The sequence below is a fragment of the Hypanus sabinus genome, chromosome 2, assembly GCF_030144855.1.
Source record: "Hypanus sabinus isolate sHypSab1 chromosome 2, sHypSab1.hap1, whole genome shotgun sequence".
NCBI lineage: Eukaryota > Metazoa > Chordata > Chondrichthyes > Myliobatiformes > Dasyatidae > Hypanus > Hypanus sabinus.
In genome coordinates this window covers 195,063,960-195,076,992 of record NC_082707.1, presented here as the reverse complement: position 1 = coordinate 195,076,992, position 13,033 = coordinate 195,063,960, and the positions used below count along the sequence as shown (strand labels likewise).

At 37.6% G+C, this 13,033-nt stretch overlaps 1 protein-coding gene across 7 annotated transcripts in view; it reads left to right on the top strand.

The window, feature by feature from the left end:
- arel1 (apoptosis resistant E3 ubiquitin protein ligase 1) overlaps positions 1-12,486 on the top strand; it is a 91,823-nt gene extending 79,337 nt beyond the window's left edge. For 6 of the 7 annotated variants that reach the window (XM_059962129.1, XM_059962136.1, XM_059962123.1 and 3 more), the window contains 3 exons: positions 652-741; positions 3,405-3,580; positions 4,704-10,769. In XM_059962129.1, the coding sequence (XP_059818112.1) occupies positions 652-741; positions 3,405-3,580; positions 4,704-4,806 (369 nt within the window). In that variant the 3' untranslated portion in view covers positions 4,807-10,769. Of the gene's footprint in view, positions 1-651; positions 742-3,404; positions 3,581-4,703; positions 10,770-11,170 lie in introns of those variants that run through there. The other variant, XM_059962153.1, reaches the window with a different exon arrangement.
- Positions 12,487-13,033: the final 547 nt, after the last annotated feature.

The window sequence follows — 13,033 nt, the reverse complement described above, 5'->3', positions numbered from 1 at the left end:
CCTTTGCATATTGCTGGTATTACATTTCCACTATTTAAAATTTATGTTGCGAAGTGGAAATGTAATGGAACTCCTGTAGCTCCTTCAATTATTTCTTGCAGCCAGTGTCCCTTAAAACTCCCATCTTAATATTCAACCTGTCGCTGAATAATTTATTAAAAACCCGAACATTTTCACATATTTTCCTTTTGAACTGTTCAATTATAAATAGCTTAATTTAGCAATGCTGGAAAACCTGAGTAACACATACAAAATGCTAGAGGAACTCAGCATGTCAGGCAGCATTGATAGAGGAGAATAAACATGAAGGGTCTTGATGGAAAGCTCTCAGACCAAAACATCAACTGTTTATTCCTTTACCTAGATGCTATCTAACCTGCTGAGTTCCTCCATTATTTTCTGTGTGCTGACCTTAATTTTATCGTAAGCAGGCTATGTAAATCTGTTCGTCTTTAATTGCTTCTCTTCACTGCCTCCTTTGGCTATTAATTCTAATTGATAATGCACCTATTTTTAATGCCTGAACTCTGAACGGTATTGTGGCAAGTCATCTAGTTTCTTGATAGCAATGAAAATTTTGATTGTAGTATGATCCATTTCACCTTTTCAATCAAGTTAACAAAGCTACTCTTGCTGTTTTTTAACCTCCAGCTATTAATGTGTGGGACTGGAAATATCAATGTACCTGATTTCAAGACTCATGCTGTTATTGTTGGAGGGTCCTGGCATTTCCGAGAGAAGGTAAGCCTAGGTATTAACGAAACGGGGAGCTACAGGGGTGTGGTTGGTACAGACCAGACCGTCCAATGTTATAAGGAAATGAAGCTATCATAAGAGATACATAGAGTAGAATCAAGCAGTAGAAGCTAATTTTGTGTTTATTGGAAATTGTATACAACATCCTGCTTGCATTGTGAAATGGTAGAATGTAGAACCGAGTTTATTATCACTTACGTATGTCATGAAATTTGTTGTTTTGTGGCAGCAGTAAAAACTACTAGAAGACTGTAAGACATAGGAGCAGAATTACAGTAAGTTACATCACCAAATAGAATAATAGGGCAAAATTAGATATAGTGAGCTACTGTGCATGGTTTTATGGATAGTTCAGAAAAAAACATGAGATGGGAGTAAGCTTTTCGTAAAACATCGAGTATGCTTCTTCAGGCTCCTGTACCACCTCTTTGATGGTAAGACTATAAGACATAGGAGCAGAATTAGGCCATTTGCACCATTGTTTCTGCTAAATTATTCAGTTGTGTTTTGGCTATCACAGCTGTCTGTTACAATGAATTCAACTGATTTACCACCCTATGGCTAAAGAAATTCCCCTTCATCCATTCTGAGATGATTTTATTCCTATTCTGAGGCTGTGCCCAATGTTTCTAGACTCTCCCTTTATTGGTAATAATGAGAAGATGTGTCCTGGATGGTGATGGTTCTTAATGATGGATTCCACCTTCTTGAGGCACTGCCTTTTGAAGATGTCCTCAGTAGTGGGGAGGCTTGTGCCTGTGCTGGAGCTAGTTGAGTTTACAGCCCTCTGTAGCGTTTTTCAATCCTGTGCATTGGAGCCTCCATACCAGGTGGTGATGCAACCAGTCAGAAAGCTCTTCATGCCACTTCCGTGGAAATTTGCTAGACCCTGTGATAGCGTACCAAATTTCCTCAAAATCTTAACAAAGTGGAGCCGCTGGTGTGTCTTTGTGATTACATCAATGAGTTGGGTCCAGGAGCTTGAAGCTGTCAACCATTTCCACTGCTGACTCCTCAATGAGGACTGGTGTGTGTTCTCCCAACATCCACTCATGAAGTCCACAATCACATCTAAGCACACATCCTTGAGATATGTCCGTGTTGATTGTCAGTAAGGAAGAGGCGTCATTACTGATCTGCTCTAACTGTGGTCTCCCAGTGAGGAAGTCAGGGATCCAGTTGCAGAAGGAAGTACAGAGGTCCATGTTTTGAAGCTTGTTGATTAGTCCTGAAAGGATGATGGTGTTGACTGTTGATCTGTAATCAATAAACAGCAGCCTGACAGATATTGCTGTTGTCCAGGTACTCTTCTTGGGCACCAGTATGACTGATGCCTTTTAAGGTAGGTGGGAACCAATAAGAGGCTGAAGATGGAGGCTCTCAACAGCATGTTCCAAAGAGCAAAATATATTTGATTTAATATTAAACTGTATATACAATCTAACTATATCAATGAGTAGATGAACATTTATCTAATAGCATTCCTAATTTAAAGTTCTATTCTTGTATTCATAAGAAACAAGAGTAGGTTATATGGACCCTTGAGGTGTTCTGCAATTCAATGGGATGATGGTTGAATTTGTATCTTGTCTATTTCCCCAAATGATCCCTAAAATCCTCTGATTCCCGGAGTGTCTTGAAATCTATTGATATCAACCGTTCATCAGCAAATGATTATCCACAACCTCTAAGGTAGAAAATGTCACAAACTTCCAGCTCCTGTTAAAGAAACTTATTGTCTCCACCTCAATGATTGCTGTCTTCTCTTGAGAGCTTGTCCCCAGTTCTAAAGGCTCCAGTTGCCATCATAATTGCTGGGAAGTTGCAGGCATTTAGTCGGGATAGTCACAAATGTTGACATTCTTCGATAGCTGATTCATTCCAAAGGCATGGTTTAACCGGCTGTCAAAACATTTCTGTTGATTAACCTGATTTGGACAGTACTGCATAATGCTAATTATAGTTGAGAGACCCTGCTCAGAGTCACAAGGACCAGGACAAAGCCATTTTCAGAAACCGAGTTGTCTCTTAAAAATATGCTTGGTCTAAATTCAGACTACTACTGGTTCCCAGAAAGCTCCAAGCTAAAGTCTTAAATGATGAAAATCTAGTAAACAGTGGGCTGAAGGACTTGGTGTGATACTTCATGAGTTTGGGGGCCTTAACTAGAAGAGTCTTTATTGTAAGATAAGCAAGTCATTTAAAATTGTGCAGGCCTTTGGTACTATCTCTTTTGTGTGGAAAATATAACTGTTTCTTTGCTGTACGATTCTATGATTCTAATTGTGCAAGATGGATTTCTGGAGTGTGACTTGCCGTCTGTCAGAAGATGTTTGAGAGTGGTTTTGCTGTTTGAGGTCAGACACTCCCAATCAGGTCACAGTTGCTTGAAGGATCTGATTGTTGTTAGCAGATCTGTTTGAGGTAAGCAAAGGCTTAGTAGCTAGGCTGCAGGACTCAATGATTTGGTGTTGAATCACTATAAGGGAAAAGATGGTCATTTTTGATATCTAACTTGTCAAAATTGCTGCCAGGTTTGTGGCATAGAAAACATCAATCATTTTTCACTAAAGTCTTAAATCATCTGTATTTTTTTCTCCCTACTGCCCCTGTCTCTGCATCCTCTCCCTCCCTGACCTCCATCACAGGTAATGAAGTGGTTCTGGACGGTGGTGTCCAGTTTCACTCAAGAAGAACTTGCTCGGTTGTTGCAGTTCACAACGGGCTCTTCCCAGCTGCCGCCAGGAGGATTTGTGGCAATGTGCCCGTCTTTTCAGATCATTGCAGCACCCACGCAGAGTTCCTTGCCCACAGCCCATACATGGTAAGTGTTTTAGCAAATAGCATGTGACTATGCGTACAGATGTGGGTGAATGTCACATATGGTAGTGTCAACTTCTTAAAATGGCAACGTAATTTTTTTTCTTCCACCTGAACCATCACCCACAACCACATCTCCAAGTGGTTATGAGGAAGATGGTGGTAAGGACTTAGATTCCATTGGCAATGCACTGAAGTAAGATCATAAGATATAGAAGCAGTATTGGGCTATTTGGCCCATTGATTCTGCCCCGCCATTTCATCGTGGCTTATCCATTTTCCCTTTCAGCCCCAATCTCCTGCCATCGCTCCGTATCCCTTCGTGCCCTGAATGGTAACAAATTTTATCAACCTCTGCCTTAAATATACCAATGATTTCACCTCCACAGCTGCCTGCGGCAGCAAACGCCATAGATTCACCACTCTCTGGTTAAAGAAATTCATCTTCATCTGTTCTAAAAGGGCACCCCTCTATTCTGAGGCTGTGTCCTCTGGTTTTAAACTTACCCACCATTAGAAACATCCTCTCCATATCCACTCTATTGAGGCCTTTCAACATTTGATAGGTTTCAATGAGGTCACCCCTCATTATTCTGAATTCCAATGAGTACAGACCCAGAACCACAAATGCTCCTCATGTGTCAAGCTTTTCAATCCCAGAATCATTTTCATAAAACTCCTTTGAAGCCTCTCCAATGTCAGCACATTGTTGTAATTTGATGAAGAGATAATTTTATTCCTTGCTGTGAATTGGAGCACTAAATTGGAGGAGGCTAAGAGGAAAGTGTTGAGGACAAAACAACAAGTAATATGAGAGGCAATGAAAGGGAGAATGAAGAGAGCAGAAGCAGGGGTAATATAGAAATGAGAGAAAAAAGACATAACGGGTAATATAAACTTTGTACAAGGCACTTAATATATAATTAACTATCTTTTTTTTAATAAAAAGATAATTAAATTTGATCGTCTCAACATGTAAATAAGGACAATTATTATTGCTGACATTTCGTAAAAAGATGTTGATAACTAGCAGCGAAAGTCAAGCATTTTAATGAGAACGGAGAAAAAAAGAAGCTGATTCAATGCAATTAATTTTTGGACCGACAATTCTTTGTTTGCATCTCTAGTTTTAACCAGTTGTGCCTTCCAACTTACGATTCCTATGAAGAGCTGCATAAAATGCTAAAACTGGCCATTAATGAAGGCAGTGAAGGGTTTGGAATGCTGTAATTCTGAAGTTCTTAAGGACACAATCATCTATCCAATGGAAGATAGTACAGGATCCAGGATCTGGACAGTTAAAAGATCGAAGATCGCTGTGAATTTTCCCTATCTGCCAAATGGACATGGATTGAGCAGTGATTCTCTATTATTGTAACTTGAGTTTTCAATCACTGGGCAAACAGGTTTGAAAGTTGAGGAGAAGTCGATATGGTACAGTTAATGTTTTCCAAATGACTTGGCAAGCAACTGGGTAGACAAGTACTCAGTTCCAAAATAGAAGCAGAAGTTTCACAATCTGTGGTCAAAGTGATTCTTCTGTGTTCATCTTATTTACCAATGGCTTAATCTGGGAGATCCTTTGAAGATTTTATCATCTGACTGGAAATAAGAGGAGTACTCTGAATGCTCTGTCACCAAGCTCTTTGTTAAATGGCTTCTATGGCATACAACATTCTGTGTCCACCTCCGTTTTCAAGAAATCTGATGGCCTTGTGATGGAATGAAACACTTGACTATGAAGGAAACTGCAAATTCTGTCTCCCAAATTCTCCCATTGACTGAGCTTTCATCATACTGTTGGCCTTTTCTTAATGACCGAGCTTTACAACCAACCTCACAAACTTCTGAATACTGCACATTTTTTGAGTTGATCCGCGAGGTTAATATCAGCCAAACAGGGATTTCGGCCAAACACAGGGTCATGAGTAAGAAATAACTGTTTAGAAGCGATATTTTATTCAAGTCTCCAGATATTCAAGTACATTGTTAAATAATTCTGTTAAGTGAAGTGGAAGAACAATGAGTTGATTAATAATGAAGAGGTGGAAGGACTTGCATGTATTCAGCGGATATTTGTAAATAGAATACTGCACATTATTCACCAAAAGTTCCAGAGATCTCAATGCAACCTAAGCAAGCCTCCTTCCCTGTACCATCACATTTCACAATTGTATATCAAATTCTCTAAAAGATCATGTTAGGAACATTGTTATGAGGACCTTTTTAGAAAGAAGTAATTGTATAATGTGGTTGAGATGCATGTTGTATCAGGTTGTGGTATATTACAGATCATTTGAATGGTAAGTTAGTAAATTATTGTTAAGTGTAAGCAAATGTGTTTAAAGACAGGTTTCCTGCATAGTTGAAGACCAACTAGGCTGCATTGATCCAGCTTTATTTAAAATTACAGGGACATTGTAAAGTGAAAAGAAGGCAAAATATCTTTGACTTCAGTTAGAGAACAGCTGCTGGGTATAAAATCAGAAATAGAATGAACGGTGTGTTCAAAATAGTGTTCCTTGTCCTTTATCTAACTCAAACCTTTTTCTGTTGTCTCTCGTGTCATACAATATACCAGGAAACAGAAAGCACAGCAATTCTGTTTATCATTAATTTTCTCTCACATTTATACAAAATTAAATCTTGCCTTGCTGTCCTTAACGTTCCTCCACTTTGTGTGTCCAGGTCTCAGTATAGATTAGATATGAAGGGATGCAACATACATGATCAAGAAAAAATGAGAATGATTTTAATACTATAAAGGCAGTACTTTGTAAACTCTTTCTCACAATTGCCTTAACATTAACCAGTGATCTTGGAGTTCTAAGGTTACAAAAGTCATCATTTCACTTGCAGAACATAGTCCCTTGTAAACAAAGAGAAATTTTACATTTTCTAAGATTTCCTCTGAAGTATATGGCACAAAATACTTATTCCTACTGACATTCTATTTTTCCTCTTTGTTTTGCTATCTCAGAGTCATAGAAAAGTACAGCACAGAAACAGGCCCTTTGGCCTGTCTAGTCCATGCAGAACTATTTAAGCTGTTCGTTGCCATCGTTTTGCATCAGGACCATCACCCTCCATACCCCTACAATCCATGTAACTATCTTTTTTGCTGTCTCCTTCCCTTTCTCTGTTTTTTTCACTTTCAGCTACCTGTTGTGTGTGCCTCTCTGTCCCTATCATCCTCCTTTTTGTCCATCTCACAACTCCACTTCTTCTGTTTAATAATTGTTTTTTGCAGTCATTCTCGTTTATCTGTCATTCATCTGCGCACATGCAATTTCGATCCCCACTGAACACTCAGTCACACAATGCTTCGCAATCTGTGGCTGAAACTCAGTCTCTCATTTTCTTGTGCACCCTCTTGCAGTGTTGCTTCCTCCCTTGTGCTCGCCATATCACGTGCTCCAACTGTTTCGCTCTTCCCTCGTCTTTTGCCTCTTTGCATTCCTGACCTTAACCCTGGTGCTAGCTTACCACTTTGCCACTTGAACTTTCAGATGGCTGCTCCTTGGCATCATATGCCCTTCTGCTTTCACTCCTCTCTGTACCACTGAACCCTGCCTGGCACAGCTACTTCTTCCCACCCAGCCTGGGTGATGGATTTCTGAGGCTTATGGCTGCTGCTAGAACAATTTATTATTATTTTTTTTTGCTGGAATGTTACTCACTTGTGTTCGGACAGTTTTTATCAGTTCGCAATCTGAATCTGTCTCAAATTTGCCTGACCATACTGGTGAGTTGCTTTATAAATATAAATTGTTCTTTTTTTTTCAAACTCACTTTACAATGTAAGGAAATACTGTAATTTTATTTCCTAAGTTCTTTTCCCCGTCAGAACAGCTTGCCTTACAGTAAACATTTCAATTGGCTGACCAATGACCTTACAACAATAGTGCTCAAAGTTCAGAGATGTTCTGCTCAGCTGAGCTGGGAATGGCTCCTCCATTTGTGAGAGTTCCTCCATCCCAGGTGAAAACACCAGCAATTTATATCTTCAAATGACATATTCTGATGAAAAATTCTGCCTTGGATTTGTAATTATGAAATTATGATCGTCACTGGCCAGAATTTCAAATTCAGTTCTCCAATATGCTATCCTATACACAGAACTGGTGCCTTTTTTTAAAAAAAAAACTAATTTTGAGAATTTGAAAACTACTCTGCTCTGCAGTCTGGTGTCAAAAATAATGGGATGAGAGAAATTTTCTTTTGACAATACATTCCACCAGAAGTAGAGTGTTGGTATAAAGCCGTTTTGCAGTAGAGATTGATTCCAAAGATAATCTGAGGAGTTCTGTTTCCCACAAGAAATCTGAGCATGTTTTGTTTCGGCATCAGATTCACTTCTGAACTTAGGCTGCATGTACGTTTATATCTTGGGTATAATTTTTGGATGTAATTCTCACAAAGAATCATCTAAAGCTATGGAATCTTTCCCCCGGAACTGAGATCCAGAAGCAATCAAGCGGGATAGCACATTTTTATGTTAATTTTATGTTAATCTTGATGGGATACTTTAATCAAGGTAGAAATTGTTATTTTAAGATGGAAAATATTGTATTCAATTCAACACTGACTGGATTGCTTACTTTTATAGATCTTCTCTGTTCATTCCAATCAATGAAGTCTGCCATCTTTCTCTTTTGACAGTGCTGTGTGTTGTCAATATAAAACTCTGTTTCAGTTGATATGTCAATTATAACAATCATAAACTTAAATTATGTGAAAATCAAATCTAATTATGTTTCATGTAAATCAGGATTTTTTTCTTTTTAATTAAATTTAATGAAGTGATGCATTGCAAATCCAAACAGGAGAGCAGCAAGATGTTTAATAACTTATAGTCATGATGTAACTATTATTTAAAGAAAATGATTTATCTTTTGGTGATATTATACTGCATTTTCTTAAAATTTATAAGAAGTTATATTAATAGTTGTGCATTTGCACAGTAATTTGAAATACTTTATTAGACTAGGGGATGGTGGGGATCATCATTAGTTTATAGATGCTGTTTCACTAGTTGAGATGTTTTGGGGTCTTAATTTTCTTGTTCATAAGATGATTGTGAAGAAGACTGTCAGTGGGAGAGATTCAAGGGAAGACTATGAGGAGGTGGGTGGGGGAGGGTGATAAATTAATTTTCTTGTGCCATGACAAGTTTAATGGAAGTGAGTAATCATAAGGAGATGAGTACTTTTGAAGAAAAGGTTTACGAAATATCTTGGAAGGGAGTCCAATGCAATACTTGAGTGACTTTATTGAGAGCAATGGTGTGGAGCATTGAGAGTATTGTTTGAATATAGCAGGAGATTTTCTTTTCAGAGTTGTCATAGCATTGATTATATGGTGAATTTATCTTGAGTAATGGACAAAGAAAAATGAGGAGTAATCACATTGAACAGTAAGCATACCTCTTCACATTTTTCTCTGGTAATTCAAAAACATCAGTTACTTAGCACTGTTTTCCAGTTACTCAGCAAATATATTTACTGCTATGATAGGATACTTAGAGAGCTCAAAAGTATTGCTGCCAGATGAAATTAATGCACATTACAAAGCTGAACAGAGTAGAGACTTTAAGTTGGCAATTTGATAAAAATGGTTATTTTTATTTTCTTTTAGCATTCATTGTTGAGGCTGAAGAGGTAGTGTGTTTCTGTGCTGACAGCTATACAATTAATTTTGGAAGTGCACAAAAACAAGTTGTCTTATGATATGAGACTGCATGGGTTTTTTTTATCAGAGTTTATTAGTTTCAGCACCACTATTCAAGTAGAAAACATGTGAGCCCTTTGTTGTATAATGAGAAATGCAGGTGTAGAAACAGAAAATTAAAGTATTGGCTCTGCCAGTAGGTTGAACAAGAGTGTAAGGTGTCAGAATGTATATTTTGAAAATTGAAAGTTTAAGCAGTTCCATTTTCTAATTGTTATAAAGGGCCTAGGTTTAAATTGTTAATTTGACCTTTCTCTTTATTATGACAATGGACATACTCTATACAGTGTATTTCTTTTATTAAATGTATTTTGTTTAAGATTTCATGTTGTTGGACTATTCTAAGGAATATAGAAGTCTACTGTTATAATCTACCACATTCACTGCAGCTGTAGATGAATGGCAGGGATGTAAGGTGTGTTAGCTAGCCAGTACAGATCCTGATATCCTCTTGTAAGAAACAGATTAAAATCAGTATGTTTTAATTTTCAAGAGAAGCCTGAGTTCTGTGGTAAACAGGGCTAAATCTTGGTTATTGCAGCTCTGAGCATTGGCAAGAGGTCACACTCTGCAGGGATTCCCACCCTGTACCTTGGGAGCAATTTAGTAACTGAAGGCTTTAAAGTTTATGAAAACAAATTTAATTTCCTCCTAGTCCCCTTCTAATACCGGAGTTTTGTGAGTCATCTTTGGTCATTCCAGTGCAACCTATGTCAGCCTATAAAATATGACATAGCGGATTTCATGAGTAGTGAATAAAGGCGTTGATAAAAGAGGACTGCTGCAAGAACTACCATGACTACCATGAGGGGGGTGGGTACAGTAGCCTAGCGGATAGTGCAATCCTAAAACAGCTCAGGAAGTCAGAGCTCAAAAGTTCAATTCTGGCACTGTAAGGAGTTTGTACGTTCTGCTCCTGATCAATGTGGGGTTCCTCTGGGTACACCAATTGCCTCCCACAATCCAAAGATGTATCAGTTAGTAAGTTATTTGGTCATTGTCAGTTGTTCTGTGATTAGGTTAGTGTTAATTAGGTGTGTTGCTGGGCTGCACGGCTTGAAGAGTCAGAAGGGCCTGTTCTGAGCTGTATCTCTAAATAAAAAATAAACATTATACCACCTGCAAAGCTCTAATATTTATCGCTCCTCAGTTAGTACAGAGGTGATATTGGAGAATATATGAAATAAATGGAAGAACCAGAACTTTCTTCAGAACTGGATCATGTATTGCCCCCTTTTAGTATATCAATGAATGTTCTCACCATAGCAATAGTACTGGCATACCGGGACGATTTTAATATTTTAACATTACATAGTGTTTGATTGTGATCTGAATGTTATTTATTTATAAAAGATAAGTACGAATACTTTTATATTCTGACAAAAATGCTTGATGCTGTGGATACATGAGTTTTTTTCTGAATATTTATACTGTTTATGATTAAAATGGGTGAATGAATGTTATTTCTCATTGTTGGAGTCTTTCTAGAGATTGAAACTAAGTAACTGAAGAAAATATTCCTTATCTCTTAATTTAAAACAGTTTGAGACTTCAGGGGCAATCATAACTTAATATTCAAATATATACACATGTGTTACGCCTTTATACAGACTGAATTCTCTTGGCCCATTGAAATGAGACTGGTCAAAAATGGAGTTACTTGGTTTATTCCCATTTCCCAGATCCCAGTAAGTAGCTCTGTGGGTCTTGGCTCTTCAAATCATCCAGGTCTGTTTTCAATGTGATGAAGGTTTCTACCTCATCACCCTTTCAGGCAAGAGGTTCCAGACCTTTGTAACTTTTTGGGTGAAATTTCATCAGCTGAAAAAAGAGGATTTATGGATATATTTTTATTTCTATTCAGATTTTTGTGCCATCAGGTTCATTCATTGGTCCAGAATATGAGCTGGATCCGCAGCACAAATAAGGAATGCAGCCAGGACTGAAGTCTGGATGCTGGGCTGGGCATTGGGGTCCCAAACGCAAAAGGATCAGGATCAGGAACATGAATAGGTTTGCAACCAGTGTTTAGAGTGCTTTATACCATATTTACCACTCTTATAAAAAGTCTGTAAAATTAAAAAAAATTATTTGCTTCCAGAATTTGGGTAATGCCAGATAGTGATTATTCCCCAATCTCGATTGTTTCTGAAATGAATGGCTCTTCAGACTATTTAAGAAATCAATCAAGATTTAATCAGAGGTCATGGGCCAGATTCGGGTAAATTGCAAATTTCCTTCCCTAAAGTACATAAATGAATTCAATAGTTTTCTTTAATTGTGGTTTGATAGTTTCTTGCTCATTATTTATAATAGCTTCTTGTTCCAAAATTGTTTCATTAATTGAATTTAAGTTGACCAGCTGTAATGTATGTCTTACTTAAACTTTTATTTCCAGTACAATCATGTTGGACTCTGAATACTAGCCTAGTAACTTAACCAGAATATTTTTGTACACCCACTGCAGCTAATGAAGAGATATAACATTAGTTAATTCATAGCATTACAATGCAATACCATTTGAGTTTAGCTCCTTTTTAAAGAATGGAAAACTTTGATTAAAAACTTGGTGGTTTTCTTCTTTCAACATGGTGAATTATATCCAAAATTACCTTGGGAGATATTAGGGTTAATATAGTTTCTGCCACTTGGTTCCTCAAAAAATAGAAAGCTAATTTAACTTCATAATGTTCTTTTGGAGTTTTTTTCCCCTGAAGATTTATATGTTGGTAGATGTCAAGCATTAAATGAAGTGTTAAAGGAGACTATTCAATCAATTGGCTTTGCCAGTCCATTGGAAGAACCATTCATTTCTCAGTTGCAGCATTCCCTGTTGCCCTCCAAATTCTTCTCATTACACTGTAACTTGTAACAACCCATTGTAACTTGAAGTGAACTGTGGAATTTATCTTTGTATTAACAAGCCCAAACATCCATTATAAAAAACTAGCAAATAAGTAGTGAACAACTACTTACACTTTATCATTGCTACCTAATTGCTGTTATGAAAAACATTTACAATAGACTTCTTTCAGAAGCTGATGAGTAGAGAGTGTATGCTGAAAGATATTGAGTGGACTGATATTTTAAGAAAAAATACTGTTTTTACAAAAACTCTTGTCCTTAATTATATTACAAGAATGATGAGTAAATTTTAATAAAGGAATTCATTGTCATCATCATCTTTGATCAATTACACCTTAATTAACATGCTCTGTGAAGTAATAGTTGTTCAGTTGCTGCATTCACTTGAGTACAACTATTCTAAATTGCTGCCATATGTGACACACTTTTTCTGGTGACTTTGGGAAATAACCCTTTGGATGGTTAGTGATTTCTCCTCTTTCCCCTGAGCAATGTTCATTTTATTTATTTAGTGATACAGTGTGGAGTAGGCTCTTCTGACCCTTGGAGCCACACTGCCCCAGCAACCCCCATCAAATCTGATTTAACTCTAACCTAATCATGGGAAAAATTGCAAAGACCGATCAGCCTACCCAGAATGTCTTTGGACTGTGGGAGGAAATCGGAGAAAACCCATTCATTCCATGGGAAGGATGTACAGAGACTTCTTACAAAAGGGCACCAGAATTGCACCCTGAACTCCAGAACGCCATGAACTGTAATAGAGTCGAGCTACCACTATTCTGGCATGTGGTGTTGTCACCATGGTCACCCAGTTGCTGCCTCAGTTCCAAGGATTTGTTTGATCCCGAACATGTGGAGT